The 25,232-nt window shown below is 37.2% G+C and overlaps 1 protein-coding gene across 1 annotated transcript; it reads right to left on the bottom strand.

Moving 5' to 3' along the window:
* Window positions 1–270: 270 nt before the first annotated feature.
* LOC132545051 (uncharacterized) lies at window positions 271–19,700 on the bottom strand. The gene is made up of 23 exons (XM_060208720.1): window positions 19,576–19,700; window positions 16,611–16,687; window positions 16,128–16,243; window positions 15,584–15,673; window positions 15,167–15,307; window positions 14,090–14,211; window positions 13,742–13,842; window positions 11,671–11,765; window positions 11,003–11,118; window positions 10,197–10,318; window positions 9,894–9,983; window positions 9,605–9,777; window positions 9,160–9,255; window positions 8,845–8,973; window positions 8,428–8,574; window positions 8,107–8,191; window positions 6,185–6,285; window positions 5,373–5,529; window positions 5,008–5,151; window positions 4,669–4,854; window positions 4,296–4,511; window positions 878–1,000; window positions 271–392 (listed from the first exon to the last, which is right to left on the bottom strand). The coding sequence occupies exons 1-23, from the start codon at window positions 19,698–19,700 to the stop codon at window positions 271–273; spliced, it is 2,874 nt and encodes a 957-aa protein (XP_060064703.1).
* Between the last annotated feature and the right edge of the window lie 5,532 nt (window positions 19,701–25,232).

Consider the following 25,232-nt stretch of genomic DNA (forward strand, 5'->3'; position numbering starts at 1 on the left):
TTCTTGTATGTCTTTTGACCGTCTAGTATGCAATTGTTTGACATTGTCTTGTGAGTTCAATATATCGGTAATTTTAACGTTTTACAAATAAAAACTGTATTGTTTGATAATGACATATCTGTTTTTTATATGTACAACTCTGTCTTTATAAATAAACCATCGACACGGTTGACTTGTAATTAACTTGTTTGACCTGTTTATTGCTTTGATGAACATTTCAAACTAAGTTGAAGTTATATGATAGCAGATATTTGGCGTTACGGTGTGAAGTTAGGGAACGGTCCTGGAATTGGCCTCCGGTCGATAGAAAGCTGTTACGGGTGCGTCTTTGTGTCTTCCACATTGTATCCAGTAATCGTCTGCTCTCTGGAAACAAGCTATGATGCTCTGGTCTGACGGAAGAAATAAGATCGTTAAACATCCGAGTAAAAAGAGGTCCAGGTTCGTCGTTATTAAAAATATTAAATCAAATAAGATATTTGAAATCATAATTTTTCTTAAATTGGAAAACGTGCGAATCTTTATCTATGTTTAAGACGAAACTGATTTATAACACAATTAACTTAACTTTTTGGCTATGGTATAATTGATTGTAAATATTCCAGGAAAGACTCTATTCACTTGGTGTCTTTTGTATTGGCAGAACTATACCGCAGCACTAACACACATGTAAAATGTATATGGTATATGATAGGTGGCTTATACCGTCATTACGCAATCGATGTCTTTAACAAAGCAATGTGTTTCTACACAGAAACTATTAAGTATTTTCAGCCGACAATATACAAATCACCAATAAAAAGGTGCTTCATTACGTTTTTGCCGAGTTAACGAGACGAGAATCTCTACCTATCATGACCGAGGACATTAATGTTACCTGATCCGGTGTTGGACGCTCCCCACGCATCATAGAATAAATCATGTGGTGTGTTAACAGATGGATCTGCAGGGCAGTTGGTGATGTAAATCCAACACCCACCACCAGCAGTCACACGTCGTCCTTAAAAACAGATACAACAGCTACAATACACACGTTGTCCTTCATAAACAGATACAACAGCTACAGTACACACGTCGTCCTTATAAACAGATACAACAGCTACAGTACACACGTCGTCCTTCAAAAACAGATACAACAGCTACAATACACACGTCGTCCTTCAAAAACAGATACAACAGCTACAAAACACACGTCGTCCTTCAAAAACAGATACAACAGCTACAATATACACGTCGTCCTTCATAAACAGATACAACAGCTACAGTACACACGTCGTCCTTCATAAACAGATACAACAGCTACAGTACACACGTCGTCCTTCAAAAACAGATACAACAGCTACAATACACACGTCGTCCTTAAAACAGATACAACAGCTACAATACACACGTCGTCCTTCATAAACAGATACAACAGCTACAGTACACACAGCTACAGTACACACTCGTCCAAAATCAGATACAACAGCTACAGTACACACGTCGTCCTTCAAAAACAGATACAACAGCTACAGTACACACGTCCTTCAAAAACAGATACAACAGCTACAGTACACACGTCGTCCTTAAAACAGATACAACAGCTACAGTACACACGTCGTCCTTAAAACAGATACAACAGCTACAATACACACGTCGTCCTTCAAAACAGATACAGCTACAATACACACGTCGTCCTTCATAAACAGATACAACAGCTATACACGTCCTTCAAAACAGATACAACAGCTACAATACACACGTCGTCCTTCAAAAACAGATACAACAGCTACAATACACACGTCGTCCTTAAAACAGATACAACAGCTACAATACACACGTCGTCCTTCATAAACAGATACAGTACACACGTCATCCTTCACAAAACAGATACAACAGCTACAGTACACACGTCGTCCTTCATAAACAGATACAACAGCTACAGTACACACGTCGTCCTTCATAAACAGATACAACAGCTACAGTACACACGTCGTCCTTCAAAAACAGATACAACAGCTACAATACACACGTCGTCCTTAAAACAGATACAACAGCTACAATACACACGTCGTCCTTCATAAACAGATACAACAGCTACAATACACACGTCGTCCTTCAAAAACAGATACAACAGCTACAATACACACGTCGTCCTTCAAAAACAGATACAACAGCTACAATACACACGTCGTCCTTCATAAACAGATACAACAGCTACAGTACACACGTCGTCCTTCATAAACAGATACAACAGCTACAGTACACACGTCGTCCTTCAAAAACAGATACAACAGCTACAATACACACGTCGTCCTTCATAAACAGATACAACAGCTACAATACACACGTCGTCCTTCATAAACAGATACAACAGCTACAGTACACACGTCGTCCTTCAAAATCAGATACAACAGCTACAGTACACACGTCGTCCTTATAAACAGATACAACAGCTACAGTACACACGTCGTCCTTCAAAAACAGATACAACAGCTACAGTACATACGTCGTCCTTCAAAACAGATACAACAGCTACAGTACACACATCGTCCTTAAAACAGATACAACAGCTACAATACACACGTCGTCCTTAAAACAGATACAACAGCTACAATACACACGTCGTCCTTCATAAACAGATACAGTACACACGTCATCCTTCATAAACAGATACAACAGCTACAGTACACACGTCGTCCTTCAAAAACAGATACAACAGCTACAATACACACGTCGTCCTTCATAATCAGATACAACAGCTACAGTACACACGTCGTCCTTCAAAATCAGATACAACAGCTACAGTACACACGTCGTCCTTCATAAACAGATACAACAGCTACAGTACACACGTCGTCCTTCAAAAACAGATACAACAGCTACAATACACACGTCGTCCTTAAAACAGATACAACAGCTACAATACACACGTCGTCCTTCATAAACAGATACAACAGCTACAGTACACACGTCGTCCTTCAAAAACAGATACAACAGCTACAATACACACGTCGTCCTTCAAAAACAGATACAACAGCTACAATACACACGTCGTCCTTCATAAACAGATACAACAGCTACAGTACACACGTCGTCCTTCATAAACAGATACAACAGCTACAGTACACATGTCGTCCTTCAAAAACAGATACAACAGCTACAATACACACGTCGTCCTTCATAAACAGATACAACAGCGACAATACACACGTCGTCCTTTATAAACAGATACAACAGCTACAGTACACACGTCGTCCTGATAAACAGATACAACAGCTACAGTACACACGTCGTCCTTCAAAAACAGATACAACAGCTACAGTACATACGTCGTCCTTCAAAACAGATACAACAGCTACAGTACACACGTCGTCCTTCAAAAACAGATACAACAGCTACAGTACACACGTCGTCCTTAAAACAGATACAACAGCTACAATACACACGTCGTCCTTCATAAACAGATACAGTACACACGTCATCCTTCACAAACAGATACAACAGCTACAGTACACACGTCGTCCTTCAAAAACAGATACAACAGCTACAGTACACACGTCGTCCTTAAAACAGATACAACAGCTACAATACACACGTCGTCCTTCATAAACAGATACAGTACACACGTCATCCTTCAAAAACAGATACAACAGCTACAATACACACGTCGTCCTTCAAAAACAGATACAACAGCTATAGTACACACGTCGTCCTTCAAAAACAGATACAACAGCTACAGTACACAGGAATAGGTTCAAACTACGGGTTAGGGTTTTCAACAATTTCTGTTCCCCTGAAAATATACAATTTGTATTGTTCCAGACTTAAAGAAAAGTGATAAGTTCCATGAAGACGTTTTGAGAGCCTCTCCGTAATGGTCTCTAACGTTTCAATGTGCTGAAAAGACACTTTGTATATCTCGTCTAACCGAGGGTGTTAAAGAAATAAAAAAAGACCTGCTGATATTTTCAAGGCCTACTGAAATAAGTTTGGGTGGATGAATAAATTCCTTTGGCTCCTACAGCAGAACTTTCACGTGTTGACGGACAGATGTCTGGTGTAGAGCCAGATCATACTACTACATGAAAACGTTGAATTCGTCATCACCGTCTGGTGTTGGTGTTGACTAAGTTCATCTGTGATAACATTACACATGTCACACATAAATAAATCAAGAAGTTAATTATTTGTCCAAAACCTATCATTTTTCCCAAACCACAGTGTTATTTCGTCACTACAGGCCATGATTTTTCACCTTTATGACGTCTTGTGATCGAGGAAATAAGATAAAAATAACCACTCTGATTTCCTACCTGTCGGAAGGTATATACTGGTGTATGGATAAGTAGGATCAGATCCGCAATACTTCCATTCCGCGAGAGCACGCGACAAACATTTGTGCTCATCATGGGCAGCGTTTTGATGTTGTTCAGCCCATTTGTCGCGTACGAATCCTACATGATAATTGTGATATTTCGGGCAGCCAAACTGTGCGAAGTAACATCCAAATCCTCCTAGTGTCATGGCCCCTAGATAAAATCGTACGGTCAGTTTTCTATGTCTGAATAATCTTATACATGGATAAACTAATGACTCTTGCATTCTTTTTCAACCGTATGAAACTTGCTTTTTACTTCTTTAAGTCGATTTCACGCGTTTATAAAATAGATCGTTTTAGAATGTAACCTGTGGGACCGTAGATAACGGAGAACTTTGATTGGCTGCCGCAGTGGGTCACCATATAGGGTACTCGGCCCAGACAGGCAGACTCATTATGTCCAGTATTCAGATGTTTCTCGCCGTCTACATCACGCTTAAGACCTGATGTAAATCCAGGATCATTAGGGCAGACCTGCGCACTAAACCAACAGCCTGTAATCATTAAAATATTATAAACATACACATATATATATATATATTCCTTTGCCATAAGCTTGTAATTATTTCGATATCTTAAAATAAATTCATGAAATAAGCGTTTCATCGTCAATATCGTCTTTCAGCTGTTTGAATGTTCAATGTTACCTTCATTTGGTGTATGTTCGATAGTATTTTGATGTGACCCATCCGGCAGGTATGATGTCACAGGTGTAAGTGCCGAGGGCGTATGTGTAGTACAAGGAAGAGGAGCGTCACGGCTTGTAACGCTGACGTCACGTGTGGAACCGGCTACATTAAATACAGGAAAAGCAAAGATGTACTTCATGGTATTGAATTTATCGTAGAATGGAAACAAAAACGATTGAAATATTTGTGACTTTACTAAAAAGCATATACGACTTTAAAACATGATAAATCCATGTGACACACCTAATTTACTGATACCCTAATGTCACGTGGTTCCTAGTGGATGGTTATGTATACATTTTCATTCTCGTATGGTGACATACCTTGTCCTTTGTACACTGGACCGATCCCTCCCCTCGGGCCGACCTGGGACAAACGAATAGGATTCGGGAAGTGGACCAAATTTGTGTACTCCGCGAGAGAACAACGAGGTCGAAAGTCGACGTTTGCAGGGTCAAAAAATTCAGCTGGACTCGAAGCCTACAAAAGCACGTGAAATGACAACAGAACAATGAAGAATACACGTCCATTACGACGGAGACCACCATCAGTTTAACCTAGAGACATTACGGAAATGAAAAAAAAAACCCGAAAAATACCAACATGTCAACATCACCACCAACCAAACTCAAAATCAATAATACTAGAGGAAAGCATCTTCCAAACGACTGTTGGCATACACATGAAAAGGTTTGGTCGGCATATGCAGTTTTCACTCTATCTATCTATTTTTAAATTGTTTTCAATTATTTGAATACATGTTCTATGTATGGGTGAAGAAATATTCTAACGGTGTATTCGATTGGTGAATACAACACATTTTCTAGCCATATATATAAAGACTAACGAAACATTAAAAAAAACTACATTATAATTTCTCCTCAGCAAGTTAGTGTTATAATGTCTTTTATTTACATAACGGAGCCATCTGCCGACGACAGAGAAGGTTAGATCATGAAAAGGAATGTGTCGTTTGAACAGACTAATTCGTCTGCTGTGAAAATCACGCTATCCCCTAATTGTCACTGTACATGCATCTGTACCAATGTCTGACATCTCACATAGGTGTCCCATATGGGATGAATGTCTTGTACATTTGTAGAGGTATGATAAGGTATAACAAATTCATGCTTACCTGGCGATTAAATGAGATGTTAAACCAATCTGTATTTTCGATTGATCCTATGAAGGCAGTAGCCGCCGAATTGTAGAAAATGTTAAATGAAATTTCATTTCCTAAAACAGAGATGTATTTTTTAATGTTGTGATAAAATTTGTGTTGCATTAAAATTTAAGCATTAATAAAATCTCCGATTTTAAATTCCTATTTTATGGTAAATTTTACCCAATGCTGCTGTACCAGGATCACATCTACAGCTGATTATAACTCTGTTATAATCAGAGTTGTTTTTATACCTAGGTCTGTAGTAGTGATATCTAATAGCTTGTATTTAGTCATTTATTCAACAAAATATGAATAACCAGGATCAAACAATACCAACAGTCTATACAAGTTCTCACCAAACAGTAACACTGGGTATATACATAGTCAGGTTCTCACCAAACAGTAACACTGTGTATATGCATAGTCAAGTTCTCTTCAAACAGTAACACTGGGTATATACATAGTCAGGTTCTCTTCAAACTGTAACACTGTGTATATACATAGTCAGGTTCTCACCAAACAGTAACACTGGGTATATACATAGTCAATTTCACCAAACAGTAACACTGGGTATATACATGGTCAGGTTCTCACCAAACAGTAACACTGTGTATATACATAGTCAGGTTCTCACCAAACAGTAACACTGGGTATATACATAGTCAGGTTCTCACCAAACAGTAACACTGGGTATATACATAGTCAGGTTCTCACCAAACAGTAACACTGGGTATATACATGGTCAGGTTCTCACCAAACAGTAACACTGGGTATATACATAGTCAGGTTCTCACCAAACAGTAACACTGGGTATATACATAGTCACGTTCTCACCAAACAGTAACACTGGGTATATACATAGTCACGTTCTCACCAAACAGTAACACTGGGTATATACATAGTCACGTTCTCACCAAACAGTAACACTGGGTATATACATAGTCAAGTTCTCACCAAACAGTAACACTGGGTATATACATAGTCAAGTTCTCACCAAACAGTAACACTGGGTATATACATAGTCAGGTTCTCACCAAACAGTAACACTGTGTATATACATAGTCAGGTTCTCTTAACACTGGGTATATACAAACTGTAACACTGTGTATATACATAGTCACGTTCTCACCAAACAGTAACACTGGGTATATACATAGTCAAGTTCTCACCAAACAGTAACACTGGGTATATACATAGTCAGGTTCTCACCAAACAGTAACACTGTGTATATACATAGTCAGGTTCTCACCAAACAGTAACACTGGGTATATACATAGTCAGGTTCTCACCAAACAGTAACACTGGGTATATACATAGTCAAGTTCTCACCAAACAGTAACACTGGGTATATACATAGTCAAGATCTCCCCAATGAGTAAATATAATGTACAGTTAGTATGAGCTAACGTTCATTCTCCTACATGTGACGACACATTAGGTTTCCTGTATCTTGTATAAATGTACTCAGTAATATGATATTGAAATAATACACATTTCAACGTGTACACGTTTGTATGTTTTTTATTTTTGATTGATGACAACTATGTATACTATTATATTATCATTATTATAACTATTGTATTTCAATGCTAAATATTACGTAACATCCAGAACAGAAAACAAATAAACACACAAATAAGCAAACTGAAACGATACTGAGAACGATGGATATAGATTATAAACTGCAGAACAGAAACCAATATAAACGAATGAACACTATCATACGGCACGGCATATCTTAAACTTTTCATACTCGTTGTAACATTTATAAATGGGAAAGTTATTTCACTTATTTTGTTGTGATTTGATAACCGTGTACGGGGATTCTATTTTGGTATATATTTCATGAACTAAGCATCAATTCTTTTTTGTTTATAAATAAAAAAACATACCACGTGGTTCATCCGGTACATTTGAATCTATAACGGCTAACTTGGGATACCGTGTAGCCCACAATGTACTTTTGTACGGAACAGCCTGGTATTGAAAAAAAGATCGTTTTGTAACTACATTAGAATAGAAAAGTCTTAAGACTTAATTTGCATGAATCAAATAGATTGACAGTTAAAATATTCAAAAGTTTCGTGAAGGATATTCTGTATGTACTTAAGTAAAGATTATTCTGTATGGTCTTTCGGGAAGAATATTCTGTATGTTTTTACATAAGATTATTCTGGTTTATCTTACGTAAGGATTATCCTGATTGTACTTACATGAAGCTTTCTCTGTAAGTCTTGTTCGTTACTGCTATGCGGAACACCTCTGGAATCTACTTGCATGGTTGCTTTAAATGCCTCATAAAACACATTGTTGTGAATGATGTTGTCACGGCCACCGCCTATATTAACGTGAATGTCGTTCTAAAGAGGCAAAAACAAACAAAAATATTTGAAAAAACATTCAATGGTTTTGTTAGTTGGAAATTATAAAATTTGCTCATTGTGTAATTCTTTCGCAACTGTATTTCGTCTACCACAAGAGAGCACAGGAGTGACGTAAATAGAGAAAATATTAGTGTAAAGAACATCCGAGAGCACAGTCAGGTCAAGTAAAAATATCACGATTACAAAGAAAATTAAAAGGAAATGACATTTCTACAGATACAATAAGATAAGTGATTACTAACTTACATAGTAGAAAACATTATCATGAATGTTGACACTAGAATATTGATCGTCCAACATAACACCCCGTACGTCGGCCCCGGGAAAAAGGCGGGGATTATGGTGCACGTGGTTATACCGAACAACACAGCCTCTCTGTAGAGAAGAAAACATCATACAGCTTTAGAAGAAATTCGTGATTACAGAAGGATGCTCCAGTGCATTTATGCATGCGAAATTCCGCTACATTCGACCACCTGCGTATGATAACGTTTTTCAGAGGTGTCTGATTGTGTCGTACACACTGACGTCACGAAACAAGTAATATATAAAGTCACCTACCCCTGTCCAATCACGTCCCGTGTGAAGAGCTCCACAGTCACTCGAATTTTGACAGACGTGATGCACATTATTATACTCCATCACGTGATCGTTTCCCTAAATTGCAATAAATTGACATTTAACTATCTTATCCCGATAGATCACGTGGTAAGGACAATGTCTGGATCATTTTCACTTGCGGAACATTTCAGAAATTGCTGACCTTCGATAACAATGCGGATAAAATTTCTCTTATTTTTGTTGTTGAAGTTATCAGTCCATTTTTAAAAATCCGAAATACGTTTAAATGTTTGGTTATTTGTTATAACTGTTTTTGTACAAATTACTGACTGCAATCGTTCCAAATAACATATATTACGGTATATTGTGTTCTGAGGCAAGAGAAGTTTTTGTATTCATTCTAGAGTTGATTCTGTATAACACGTGAATACATATAGATACGAACACTCCATCTGATGGCTGTGTACTGGGCCGTATGTAGGTGATTGTAAGCCATGTATATCCCTACACCATCAGCGGTAATGGCGTTGGCACCAACAGCTGTTTCTCTACTGAAACTTTGGACGACATTGTCGGTAACCGATATATGAGAAGGTGAGAGAGTTGACCTGGTACCTCCTGCAAAATTCACAAAATTACAAATTGGAGAGACAAAGATTTGATTCACGTAAAACCATCGCTCTTTTTATTGCTAATAAAGTGTAACATAATACTAACCGGAACATGATACTAACCGGATACTCTAATGCCACCATCCCCGTGATGAACGTCACATCCGGTTATGTTGATATTCAGACAGTTAATACATTCGATTCCGTAAGAACCTAGAACAGGTAATGATAAAAGATGCTGAATGATGCGTGGCATGCAATGTTGTGTTGTCATCGACATACAGTAAAAAGCCAGAATGTCAGCTTTATAATCGGACTCTGGTAACGGTTTATAGGTGAACCGGGACGTGGCAGTTATCCATAAAGTCCACTGATACTGGATCATGTTTCAGTAAAGGTGTTTACAAATATAATTGATCATGTTACCTGTGTTTCGTACTTCCATCCTCTGAACGGTGATGTTTTGTCCATGTCTTGAGACGATGCCGTTGCGGCGACAAGCCTCTATAGTGAAGCCATCAAATATCACATTAGATGTGTAGTCTAACCTGTAGAACAACGATATTTAACCATTGTCTGAAGTTTTATAATAAAAACCATTAAAAGGACTAACATAACTATACCAAAGTTAATGTTAAGTACAAAGTGTAACGATAACAAGGTTATGTGATCCAGAAGGGTTAGCGCATTGTGTTTCTCATCCTAAATGTAAAATCAGGTCCATACAAATACAGTCATACCGTCAAAGTGAGAACCGAGGTAGGAACGAAACGTTACCACCTTAAAAAGGATATGAAGAGGGGCAATAAAGTTATGTCGTGAAGCTGTAATTTGTAAACGTTGTGTAGTAGTCATGCGACAATCATCCTTAAGTAACCGTATCGATATGGTAAAAAAGTAATAAAGATAAAAAAGTAAAAAGATAACACCGACATGTTTATACAATATTAATATAAATTCAAATCGATTTTACTCGTCAAATAGATATGATAAAAGAAAGGATGACTTAAACAGAAATCCTTGAAAATGTCTAGAGAAATATTAGGTGTTCTGGAAGGGTAAGCGTCTTCTACATCGACTTCGCGCGCCACATAAATCTTGATTAAATCAAATAAGTGATGTCACCCTCTTAAATGAGAACAAAGTTAACGCACCACAATCACCAGGCCTACTAGTCTGACTAACAGTCTTTAAAGTGCAACGATACAAACAGTGGTTTTGTATTATCTTACTTGAAACAGCAGTCTACATTTGAGGCGTATATGATGTCATGTTGATCCAGACTCCCAGTTGATGATGGTGGCCACATATAGAGTATTCCCGAGGTCCTATCGATATAGTACTCACCCTGAAATATCATTTTTGGCGGACATGAGATAGCGCGAAAGAAGGACAAACAATTTAAATATTCCTTAATGGCTGACACAGAGATAAATTGGCTGCTATTTGCAGACATAGGTAGTGAAACACTTTACAAGGTTACTGTGTTGGATAAAAATCTTTCGTAAGTATTCGATTTTTTAGACTTGATCCAACCTAACAATATTACGTGTCATGTGTCACGTGTTTCCTTCAATTTTCGCCGATTGGTACAGGATATATAGCTCCTTTCAACAGAGACAAGAATGATGTGTTTCATTGTTACGTTACGTCCTAGTAACAATCATGATCATTTAAGGAAATTTGCCGGGTTTATTTGGTGGAGAAAAGCCAGAGATCCCAGAGAAATAGAAGCATATGACTGACCATGTAGGCCTCGAAGCCGCGACGTAGGTGTAGAAGGCTAGTGGTAAAGACGGGCAGACGCCTAAACCACACGGCTATCGCGGCCCCGCAAACAAAATTAATCAATTTTATATATTGGTTTATCTGGTAAAAGTTTATAGTTTGTGATCCTTACAGGCTCGTCTAACTCGGAAAGAGCGTTGATGATCCGGAAGTATCCTCCCTGGTCACGATAACTGTACTGGTAGTTATGACCGGCATGGAAATGACCTAAAACACGTATTACGTATGGGAGCAACAGTCTAAAGACAAATAACAGCTCATTTATAGAATTTCACTTTCTTTATCTCGAGAAATGGAGATCTGACGGAAGCCCCGGATGATCCTCTTTTCCGATGACCCTTTTATGATTTTCATTAACGATCAAATATTGGCAAATCAAATAATTCCTTTCTTCGACGTTTTGAGTTCATTGTTGCTTTACGTCCTTTAAAAGGTCGGGGTCAATGAGAAACATTTGTCGCAAATTATATTGAGTAATTCCCCCTGATTTATAGGTGGCGCACAACACATTCCGGTGCCGGATTATATAGCCTATTGAACAGATACGCTTATTCACTTATTTTACGTTGTCATTATGAGTGAGACAAAAGCTTCCTATTGGTTATGGGATCTCCTAAAACTTAGGATGGCACTTAAGCGCCAGGAGAGCACTGATATCAGACAGAAAGAACGAGTTAATTGAAAGGTTCATTGTTTTTTGCTGCGCTAGGCCTGGCTACAGTACTGTAACTGGCCTATCACCGCCACAACCAATCGCAGAAATACTCCGTAATGTATGTCTGAAGGCAGATACCCATAGACTCTTCAGCTTTTCTTCACTTGGGAAAGAATTACCCCCTCTCTCATGGCAGTGAAGAACACAACCAGAAGTTTTCGGCATATTGACAAGTCTAGATATAGTATCTCCAACCATTACGGGAACAAAACACTGGGACCGTAACAACTAGAGCGCCACCTAGTATATCATTCAGGGGGCATAACCGACAAATTATTCTCATTAATGACGTGGCAGGTTTGGATGGTGGAGGAAAGCCGGAGAAAACCACTGCGGCCAGTACCTGGCGACTACGCCATGTAGGCCTCGAACCCGCGACCCAGAGGTGGAGGGCCAGTGACAGCGACAGTCAGACGCCTGCCTTAACCACTAGACAACCGCAGCCCCATTGCTGACGTTTTGAATATTTTTAGCTTCGACACTATGAACAGAGTTAAGATGCATACCTTTGTCATTGGGGACGATACAACCTGCTAATACGAGTAAGGCGTACTACATGAAGTGATCGATCGCGTATTTTATTTGTTAAGTGAAAAAAAAATCAATAAATTGAAAATGTTGTCATTGTGTTTACATTGACATTAGAGTTAGTTATTGAAAAGCACGCATGAACTATGTCTTTCCACTTCCGGGAGAAATTTTCTCTGTCACGTCCTATTGTGTAAACAATGTGATTACTGATTCGGCGCCAAAGATGCCCGAGGAATTTATCTCTTATTACAAATAAGTTTTCGACGTTTGCATGAACGCCGTCATATTGGCTTCCGTTCTAGAACTCCAACATGCGTTCCAACAAAGATACGTTTTGCGAAAATTGCCGAATCATTCTACTGTCCAAAGGGAGGCAGAATGTTTTTTATTTGACTATAGATTACCTGCGATTCCGCTGGGGCCGTATCAGACCTCCGCATTATGAAATACCTTGTATAAAGAAATGTTTTTTTTTTATCTAATTTTAGTATTTCTGAACATCGTTTACGCTTATAACAATTTCTCGGATACAGAATAATAAGCGTATACCAGTACCATGACTTAGAGAGACGTGCTCATTGGTCGAAAGTAGAAAGACATTTTTGTTCGAATTAGACAAAACTGCATTATTGATAAACAATCAACAATGAATGTTGTATGAAGCATCAGAGCATTCACATGAGCGATGATATATCCCAAAAAATAAAGGGTGAAAATAGTTTACAAACAATAAATATTGATATAAGGTACATAAATTAATAGATCGTCCAACAAGAACGATATCTCTGAAAAGTTTCACTTAGTTCAATAAAGTGTGTTTAAGAAATTATGAAAATGGAATTTTGGATGAATAACCCGTAATCAGTACATAAGACACAGAGATAAGTATTGCATCAATAACTTGTTTACCGATGTTAAGAATATATGACAAATTTACCTGTCCTCAGTCCGTACTGAGGAGTATGAGCCAGAGTAATGGTATTGTTTGATGCCGTGACGGATTTCACCTTGACAGATCGGTCTGCCCAGCTCCAGTACCTTTATTGGACGATTAAACATAAATACATCATTATAGTTTATATTACAACTTTTGAGCATTTTTCATATTTACAATCGGGAAAATGTCGATATTATGAACGGCCAAACCAAACAGGAAAAAGTCACGAATCATGTCATGGATTAAAAAAAGTATAAAATCGATATTTTCCCTGACTTTTCTATGATACGCCACTCATCTATTTGTAAATCACTGGCGAGACAACTTTCTATTTATATCAGGTCTTACCAGAAGCCATGAGCCCACATATTTGTTTCCTGACTCCATCGACTGGCTCTGTTTCCTGAGAAGGTGAAACTCCTCCCATTTTGGCCGTCCACCAGTGATGCAATATTGATATAGCCCTGACCCTAGAAAAATAAGATATGTTTCTCTAAGTCTACAGGTAATACAAATTAATACATTTGACCTCTTGTATAGACCCCTAGAGTGATGAAATGGTATTTCATTTGTGTATCGTTTGTGCAATCCCATCATATAAATCTGCAGTATTACAGAATGTGTGATAAGAATGTAAAGACTACAGAAACAATGTTCTTTTTTCATTCTTTTTCGAAAAACAAAACAACCTCCCCCCACCACCACCACCACCAAAAAAAAAATATATATATATATATAAAACAACATAATCATACCCAAACTAGGGCAAAATATAAATATAAACAAAAGAAAGATTTACATTGGGATAATAAGTATAATAAGAATAAGGCCATGTGTTCCGGTAGAGTAAGCGTCTTCTGTTTCATCACCCGTCATGTAAATCTTGGATAATCCAAGTAAGTGATATAGTGTTTTCAAACCAGAAGATCAATGAACCAAGAGGCAAACTAACGGGAATCAAACACATCAAACTTCATATCGCACAAAGAAATAAGATGTTTATAATGAGATCACTATGACGACCTCAAACTTCCTCATAATTTTCATCAACATGCAGTTTTCGTTACTGTATTATCTCCAATTTATAACTCATCAAAAATGATGTACAGAATTTTGATAAAAAAACCAAATGCGTTTTGAGTATCAATTATATAATCAAAAGTGTTGTTATGGTGTTTATTTCTTTCAATTCTTTGAATTTTTCAAAATTCAATTTGTTTTATTTTAGCATTCTAGCTTCCTATGGAAAGAGTTTGTAGAGTGCACTTTAATAACTTAAATTAGTCAGTAACAAAATGTAACCTAACCTTTATAAGTTAACAACTTTCAAATAAATAGTTGCATCCTTTGTCTATCTACAACTTGACTGCTTTTTCCTAGCTATACAATTTATTGTACCTACCAAACTAGTAAACACGGACTTACCTCGTTTGGCCACCTAGCCATCCTCAAGGGGGCACCATTATAGAATATCTCCATGGGAGCATTTCTTTCAATATAGAATCCATAAGTAGAAAGATCCCAGAGATGGGACAGACCGACGTCGGACAGACGAGCTTCTACTACCTGAGTTGGTAGGAAGGACGAAGAAATCAGAAAAGAAAAGTTAATTTGATGCAAGTACGGAAAAGTAACGTAAGTGGTGAATATGTCAAACTTTGATGATTACTTTGATAAAATAACCCCCTGGCATTGTTTGGTAGCTTTTGACTGAAGACATGATACCAATCTTTCTTTGAGTTCCGGTTGGTAGTCGTTGATTTCTTCATTGATCCCTGCCTCGGCCCTAGCTTTGGTTTGCAGTCGATGACGTCATTAATGATGTACACACGGTAAGCTTACCTTGGTCCTAGATTCGGCTGGTAATCGATGGAGGATGCCAGGATCACTGACTCCTTTAAACAATGTCGTCGGTAATCTTTTCCCACCTGTCTGAAGATTGCAGAAAAGACGCACAAGTGATTAACTCCTTTCCATACAAAATGATAGACGCATCAACAAATAATTATTCAAACTACATTGTACAGTTGTCTTTCTATTACTCTTTAGCAATAGAGAATTAAGAAAGTATCTCTGAAAGACTTGATTAGTTATGATATAAAATTGATACTAATTAAACAAAATTTCGTTAAGTAAGATGCGAGTTTATTACATTTATTTTGTCGTTATTCAGCAAAGAAATCACCCACCATGCGGGTATTCACAAATACATCCGCAGGTTTTTCTATTGAATTTAAATTTCTATTTTAAAGATATATCTTTGATAACTTCTAGGTCCATAAACAGTTGGTTAAAATTTAACATAGAGTTTGCCATAACGATCTTTTCAGAAAAAACAATGATCAAAATTGTAAACGTAGTTTACTTTGACATATTTGTTACATACCACATGCACTTCTTCGTTATTATGGGCACGGAATGTCACTGTTCTTGCATCACTGTGACGCATGCTGACTGGAGACGTCAGATCGTGATAGCCTTGCATAAGTTCTATAAATACATCTACAGACGAAAAAAAAAACACGTTTAAGTACTTTAGTAGGTTTTTCTGAATGTGTGTTATTTTATAATTTCCGCATTTTTTTAATTTCATGATTTTACGGACAAAATACGCAGTATATCTACATATGGGAAATATTTTTGGCTTTTGATCTCAGAATGAAAACGAACCCTGATGCAGTTGCAGTTCGAAGTGACAAAAGCACGTCAATACGCCTGGCATTGTTATAAGTGCGGTTTTACATATAACTATATCAATAATGTTATTATTCACATTTATCCTAGATTTATTTTCTTCTTTTCAATGATAGATTACAATCTCATCTTTATCATTAAGTTTCATCGATCTGTCTATAGTTTCGTTACTTACTTTTGCCTTTGATGTCAGGGTTGCTGAGATGTGAAATGGCTGTCCGTATTGTTTTGAAAGGGTGGCTGACGTCCCTCCTACAATAAGGTACACAGAGATGATGGACATACATATAGAATTCATCTGCCATCTTGTACCGTTAAGAATTCATAAAAAAACAAGTGTTCTTAAGCTGATTGCATCAAAGTAGCATAAAGCACATACATCGAACGACTTTTATAGACGACACAAAATGTTAGAATAAGATAGAGAAGAGCCAACTAATGAAACTAACTACAGTATACATCTGTTTTGTTCCATATTCGAATTCGATGAAACAATGGTAAAATATGAAAGAAGTTTTTACATAGATGACCCAGAACAGTACAAGGAGGACAGCAACAGGTACTTTTGAATGTTAAACGTGAAATAAAGGCCTTGGCAGACAATATTTCAATGGGTTTCTTGATCGACTCCAATAAAATAATGAAATTGGTTTGCTTTAATAATTGTGGAAAGGGGAAGGTTATGGCAATTAAACATGCATTTCTGAACATTTTCTTCGGGTTCGTAACGTTTCGATTACTACACGACCAGCTTCAGACAAATGACCAGTGTGGAGCGTACTAGCACTGACGTACGTAGTGTACGAGATAGTATGGAATCGACCAACTTTTTCCGCTGTATTACAATCCTATGTGCACGAAGATCGAAGACATTGTGGCAAGATAATAAATAAAGAATAGACTTAAGTGTACACAAAATGGTAACAATGCACTGCTGTTAATTCGGCTACGCTTGTTTAACACTTGTCCATAAATGTTCGAGATTCTGTGTAAGAAATAGACAGAAATCACCTTGTGTGTACGCTGGACTTAGTCATGACACCTCAATACTAGATGCCCGATTTAAGCAATGTCCACAAAAATCTAGTTTAAGAAAGAATACGTGTTATTATCAACAAAACTGACGCAAAAGAATGCGAGAAAACACTGCTCACTGCTAAGCTATCCGAGTGGTTTTCGAGTGACACCCTCGGGGATATAAACACATATGAAGGACATAGAGGAAACAACGGTTAATACGACCAATGAATGCCATTGGACGAAGCGTCGGATAGAGAAAACTACCGATAACAACACAAAAAACAGATGTTGTTTTAAATAAAACCGTGCTAAATAAGTGGTTAATTAATATCTTAATAATATAACAAACAGCGTATGGGTAGTGATGAAACACTACCAACCAAGAGTTTGAATTATGTCATCGTTCAAATTTCAGCCAAAATTCCAGTAGATGATTTTATTGTAGCCACAGAACAGGCTAGTAAGAACTTGGGTTACGCTGAGACTGACCAACTGAGATCACAAGAGACAGGTGTCTTAAAATCTACAAAATTGTCGGCAAACAACATATCAAAGGAAGAATGTATTGTACTTAAAGAATTGGGCAATGACAGACCAATCATGATTTTGCCAGGAGACAAGTGGAAAGTCAGTCGTTATGGACAGTGACGAATATGAGAACAAAGTCGTTATGGACAGTGACGAATATGAGAACAAAGTCGTTATGGTCAGTGACGAATATGAGAACAAAGTCGTTATGGACAGTGACGAATATGAGAACAAAGTCGTTATTGACAGTGACGAATATGAGAACAAAGTCGTTATTGACAGTGACGAATATGAGAACAAAGTCGTTATGGTCAGTGACGAATATGAGAACAAAGTCGTTATTGACAGTGACGAATATGAGAACAAAGTCGTTATGGTCAGTGACGAATATGAGAACAAAGTCGTTATGGACAGTGACGAATATGAGAACAAAGTCGTTATGGTCAGTGACGAATATGAGAACAAAGTCGTTATGGTCAGTGACGAATATGAGAACAAAGTCGTGCTCATGCCCGAAGACAATTAACATGTGTAAGACTCATTAACAACCCTATTCAAAAGTTTAAATCTCGCCTGGTAGCTATCTTATCAAAACTTGTCATTAAATCACAATGTAAACACCTGTATCCCACTGTAGAACACTTAAAATAAACTGCACACCCAAGATCCTCAAAGAAGAAAACCTATTACGGACCCATATGGACTATTGATGACAATGTCTCCAGTTCACTAGCAGATGATCAAGAACCCCTGGTCAAAACTCGAAGGACATTGCAGAAAGTATGTTCATGACACTTATCCAAAATGATCAGCAATACCGGACATGGTAAAAGAATACCCATCTCCATATCCAAAACATCATGGATTTATAGATTTACTAGAATTTTTGCGTACAACAGCACATTTGCCTGCCGTGATACTATCTATAAGCAATGGTTTGGCCATGTCAAGGACATCGCAGTGGCAACTGTGTAGGCATTAGAAAGAGGCAACATCTATGGAACCGATGACATATTGCAAATTATCAAGAAAGGATATCAGAAGGATTGACTGAGCATATCAATCCCGTAGACACCACCAACAGCATCAAATTCACCTGTGAGGAAGAAATCAATGGCGTTATGCCGTTCCTTGATACACTTCTGGTAAAGAAAGATGATGGTACTATGAAAGTATTGGTCTATAGGAAAAACACGTACACAGACAGACACCTAAACTTCCGATCGCACCCACTCTTATACCAGAAGTTGGGCGTTGTACGAATCTTGCTCAACAGGTGTAAACCGATTGTCACAGAAGATCAAGACAAGAACTGACAAGTCCTAGAAGGACGAAACACCTGTATGATGCAGTTTAATTCATTATTTGGCTCCGCTTTATCTACCAACAAATTTGTATTAAGATGTGCCTATTTGTACAATTTCTTTTCACTTGTTTTCTCAAAAAATAAATTTCATCACAGTAATGAATCATATTGACATTGAAAAAAATCTGAAACTTCAATTAAATTCTACATTATCTACAAACATAATCTGTCATTGAGTATCCGCTGTCAAGGACGTTATGTCATTTATAGTTCATCAATAACTTACCCGGAATTATGATCACTTCCGGTGACACTAACAAAGAGATGAGTGGTTTCCAAGTCTGGAATCAAAAATCCAGATACCCTGAGCATGAGACAAATTATGAAAATTGCCACATTCAAATGAGCCATATTTATTCTTACTGCACTGTCAACGGACGTGTTAAGATAAAGACACCTATACCTAGTACAAATGACCTATCTATTGGCACTAGTTTATCATTATCTCGCGGTCGTAGTCAGAGGTGTCTCCTATTTTATGCTCGGTAATATTAACATCAAATTGGATTCTTCTTGAAGAAAGCAATACAACAGAAGCCCTACATGTGAACAGAATCTGATTTTTTACTGAAATTTGATGAAACTTGGACAAAATATGAGCAAAAAAGAGATTTACCTGAGTCACATTAAAAAGCACAAGGGAAAAAATTAGAAGGGTTTAAGTGCATTTTGCTTCATTGAGAAATCCATCATGTAAATTCGAGTAACGTCTCGCTCTCAAATTCCTGAAAGTTGACAACACATAACCACCAGGTACAATGAAAAACATCCAACTCGTCCAACTACATATTGTACAACGGAACCACCAGGTTTACTGAAAAACATCAAACTTCATTTCGTACAAGCAAATAGATCGTAACGATAACTATCAATAACGTAAAATATTACACTTTTTATTTGTATCCTATGCTGATTGGTCTTAATCTGATCACGTGTTATTCCAGTTAACTTCACATTGCACTCTGCGACAATGATAAGAACGTCATATCTACATGCTTATTGACACATGTGAAGTTGGCTATCCAAGTTTATTGTGCGCTTCCATTTCTGTACAGTGACAAAAGATACGCATTAGCGCTTTCATTTCTGATACATATATATATGGTAAGATATTGCAACGCAAGTGACGAACGAAGACAACTTTTGACTGGTGCCCTATCGGGCCTAGAATTCACGATCTATGGTATAGACAGGAAATTCTACAGCTGACTAACCATCAGACCACCACGCGTCCCCAAAAACTTATCTGTATCAGTATTGACAAACCACATGGAGGCAATGCCATATGTCTGAAAAAGAAATCAGAAATCGACAACGGAACCACAATACTTAAAATGTCGAACGCGTCAGGAAATCAAATGTAATATAACGAGAATTTACTCATCCGGAAACATGTTCCGTTTGTCTGCATCATCCGAGAGCCTCATGTTAATAATTTGTCTGTCGTAAGTGAGCACATGTTCCGGTTGTCCGTGATATGAGAAACACGCTTATGAACAGCAAATCGACAGCGACATAAAAACAGTTTTGGCTTCGAAAGGAAAAAATGTTTCTGAAAAGTTCAAAATCGCCAAATAATAATAATTCAATACCACAACGTGTAGCGAATAGCTACGTCATAAACTTCTCTTTCCTCATAGGTATTGTTCACCATGATCCGAAATGCTGAACCATTTTTTTATTTTCTCGATGTGTTAGTGTTTGACAGATGGTTTGCTGGACTCTACCATTACTATTCCGATTTGTTATTACTCCTTTTACCTTACTACCAACCATAAATTACATTCAAGTGGTTTGTTTGGACGATGATAGGGAGTGACATAAAACGTACGTACAGGTTTTGTTACCTGTAGTGAGGACAGGTGTATTATTACCGGTATGTAACAGGAAGGATAGGGCAGGACATCATTTACAATCGGAACAGAGGTACCACAGTGTAGATAACTGAATGTACCCGTAAGTACTAATAAATGTATATGTATTGATAACACGCATAAGAGTGTCTTAATTCTCGCTTGAATCATACTTTGTGATGTTCTTTACTAGTACCATCATAGTTACCTACATATAAATTATGAAGATGTGCAGATATTTGAACATAACAGTATAGTGAACGGTTGTATTCGGTGTGATTTCCTCCTGTACGGCAATACTATTACAAAAATAATCGAAACATTTTATGACCGTCCTTCCGAAATAATCTTTCGCCTTTAAACGATTTTTTTTTCTCGATAACCAAAGTCCGCGAGTTATGATATTGGGTCTATATAATGCTGGTATAAAAGGCTATTGAGTTTGTTCAAATGAGTGACCTTGGCCCAACTTCAAGGTCAATGGGGTCAAATACATATTTGTTTGCAAATCTCCAACCAACTTTTCCACAAGACCCTGTAGCATGCTGGGATGAATAGTAACCAAGATTGTTCAAATGCATGACCTTCATCCACTTTCAAGGTCACACGGTTCAAATGACATATAATTTTCAAATTGCTTCTCCTAAGCAAAAGGCCCAGAATACTGATATTGGGCCTATAATATACTATGATGGAGGGCTACAAAACTGTTGAATAAATGTCATTTAATTTCATAGTGACAGGGATCAAGGGTCAAAATCTGAAAATTTCTCTTCAATAAGTAAGTAGTGTCCGGACCATTCAGGGTGGTTCATTATTCCTTCCTATAACATATTTATACTGGTATATTACATCATGTGATAATAAGTATGCACATGCATAATATTAAATATTCGTTTCGACATCATTTTTCATAAAGCTCACTTGATTCAGAGCGACTCCGCTTGAATTACATGGCTGCAACGAATGGCAAGAAGGGCAATGGCTTGTGTATTTGGTATTGAGTAAGCCGTGAACGAGTAAGCTCGAGTGTGTGTGATTATTAGATAACTACTGAGATACCAGACATTGAATGCGTGACCCAGGCAAAAAAACCCACCCCATAAAACTACAAAACGAAACACTGGAGGTATACCAACCGGGAAAGCTTCAAGCCTTTGACTTTATCATGTTATAGTTTTATGTGTAAAATGGGAGTTGCCAATTAGCACACACACTTAAGTAGAATATATATATGATCAATGAAGTAATAGCAACGGTACAAGCAAGCGAATTGTTAAATTTTCAAGGTAACCTGCCCCTTTATAAAGACAAACATAGAACATAAAACAAATATGAATTTATAAATCTAAATCGAGAGCGGTTGTGTAAATTTAGGTGTCTCGACAATCGGTATGTTCTGCACTCTAGACACTGAGGTTATATCTATATAGATACCGTCGGTAGTACTTACTAGATTCTATCTTTCACACTGATTATTACATATCATAAACTACAATTACATATACGCTCAGTGTCTAGAATCCAGTGTTTCACCATTTTGAATTATTTGTTTCGCTTACGTAAGGTTTTGTCCAGTTGATATTTACATAGGCGGACGATACACATTTTTTCTATGTATATAAGCGACGATTGAATTTCATATTGTCCACTCTGTCTCGTGGTCTATAGTGTTTGGGTTGTACGTTATATCGGAAGTGAGCACCTTGCCCGTTATCAGCCTCACATGGGCGGGTAGACGACCGTGACGTCACACGATACATAAAGTAAATGTTGTATCCGCGGTGTCATTGTAGTAAAGTTGGATGTAATCGTTTGGGTTGACTTGGAACGTTTTTAAGATTGAGAAGGACAAGTCACTTCTCCTGACGCCAGGTACTGGGGTAGGTAAATTAATAGAAGATGTTGTATTAAATTAATGCATACCGAAGAAGAACTGACCGACCAAATCAGTAGTGTGGTTGTCTAGATATTGATGTAGTTTAAAAATGTGGTACACCTGTAACAAAATATCTTATCTTTACGTGCTGTGCTTAACATGTATCTAATTTGTTGTATTTTTGTGTTGTACACTGTGTTTTAAACATGTGTGCACCTATGATATATTTTGTTGTCTTAACGTGTTGTAGTTCACATGTATGTACCTGAAAAAACATGTGTTGTATGTGTGTTGTACGCTGTACTTACACTTGTGTAAGCCTGTGCTAAAATTGTTGTCTATACCTGTTGTACGATGTATTTCATTATAATGTACCGGTACGTTAGATATATATGTTATATACTAAAATGTATTGTGTTTAAATCGTTGATTTGTGTGTTGTATACTAAACACGTATACTCCTGTGATAAAATGTATTGTGTTTATATCATTGTCTTGACGGTGTAGCTTAACATGTAAGCTGCTGTGCTATATTTTGTGGTCTCTATCTGGGAGATATCATTTATCAGAGGTTTGAAATCATTACCCTATCCTGTAATCTGCACTTCCTTGATCAGTTACGCGTTTTGTACTTTCTTGTGTTGAGTTTTGTTGAAATAAAGTTTCCTTCTATGAACTAACTATTCTCGAATAAGAAAAACTATTGAATCGAACTTGATAATTAATAAATACAAACATCCGACAATCATGTAACTTGAAAAGTAACACTAAAATACAAACATGTTGTGTTTACGGCTCAGAATGTGTTATTATCGAATCAGTACCCTGTCGCTGCACACTCCTCCGTTCAGCGGACATAAATCCGTCTCATAAGAGAGCTTATTACAGGGTCACGCTGTAAGATCAATATTTACCCTGATAATATCGTCTGATATTGTCTCAACATGTCCACGTCTCATCTTCAATGCATCGACAGGTCAAGTTACATGTCAGTCATGTAGTCATGTTCCCAAACTTAAATACAGGATAGCGGGTTAAGTCTTTTATCGGGTTGACTGATGGCTTGTAAATTCTAAAATTAAATATTTCCTATCCTTCAAATGTTTGATTATCATCCTGCTCGTTATGCCATGCGGTACAGCCTAAAAATGTACTTAAGTGTTTATTGACATAAATGATTTATTTTGGATATTGAAGTAAATACTGTTGATGTTAAATCTAGACAATATGCAATATCCTCAGATATCTTACCTCTTGTGAACAATTACTTCGAATTGTGACCTCTCTAGGATTGCACGACGTTATCAGCAGGGAGGAAATTCCACAAGCACCATGTAAATAAATCAATTGTCGGAAACCTCACTTCAAAGTAACGGCCAATATGGAGTCGATGGATTTCAATGTTCAACAAATACTGCAGTTGATTTATATTATTTTTCATTTGGTTGTCTTTCGGGAAGGTCTCGTCTTTTATAGATCGATGAGTGTCACGTATCACAGATAATCAGCTAACATATTCTATTTGGCTATCATAGTTTCACCAGTATTTTTCGGTTTGATTTTTACCTGGAATATTTGAGCTTACATCTCTTGTGCACACTCACATGGTGTTGTCTGAATTATTGACTGCATATACTATTCAGAGATATAACGTCAGTTTAATCTTGGTAACTAATAATTAAGAGGAATTGATAGCTCCGCTTCCAACCGTCTTTGATGGATAGACTAATGAAAGGTGATCATCACATGTTATCTAGTTTAGATTATAACTTAAAGAAAACCAAGGGAATACCAACAAAATTTCAGTTTAACTTCAAATTCGATAAAACCAAGTATTACCAAAATATTTACATGGAGGTCTTTGCTTACCAAACTCTTTCTCGATTGTTGATGAAAGTTTCCGTTCAGTTTTATCATTACTTTATAATAAAGTCAACTGAAGATAGTTCGTTTTACCATACTCGCAGATATCGTTGAACGTCGCTTTTGGATATTCTAGACTTAACCTAACGATAGTTTTTAATGCAACGTTGCTTTCTATCATTAAGCTAATTATCACGAAAACAAGGTAAGATGATGTCGGGTTTGACTTTTTCAGATAAGGACAGGATGCGGTCTGTCAACATTCTACTGGGTACCTGTTTAGTCACA

Source organism: Ylistrum balloti, unplaced genomic scaffold, assembly GCF_031769215.1.
Source record: "Ylistrum balloti isolate Yb309-2 unplaced genomic scaffold, AGI_CSIRO_Ybal_v1 Utg369820, whole genome shotgun sequence".
NCBI classification, from domain to species: domain Eukaryota; kingdom Metazoa; phylum Mollusca; class Bivalvia; order Pectinida; family Pectinidae; genus Ylistrum; species Ylistrum balloti.

Bases quoted from the DNA above. Each gene is read 5' to 3' on its own strand.
- LOC132545051 (XM_060208720.1), bottom strand. From the start codon at position 19,700: ATGGCTCATTTGAATGTGGCAATTTTCATAATTTGTCTCATGCTCAGG. The intron at 15,674-16,127 runs GTATGTAACAAA...TGCAATCTTCAG, and splicing joins ATAACGAAGAAGTGCATGTG to ACAGGTGGGAAAAGATTACC. The intron at 10,319-11,002 runs GTAAGATAATAC...GTTGTTCTACAG, and splicing joins AATGTAGACTGCTGTTTCAA to GTTAGACTACACATCTAATG.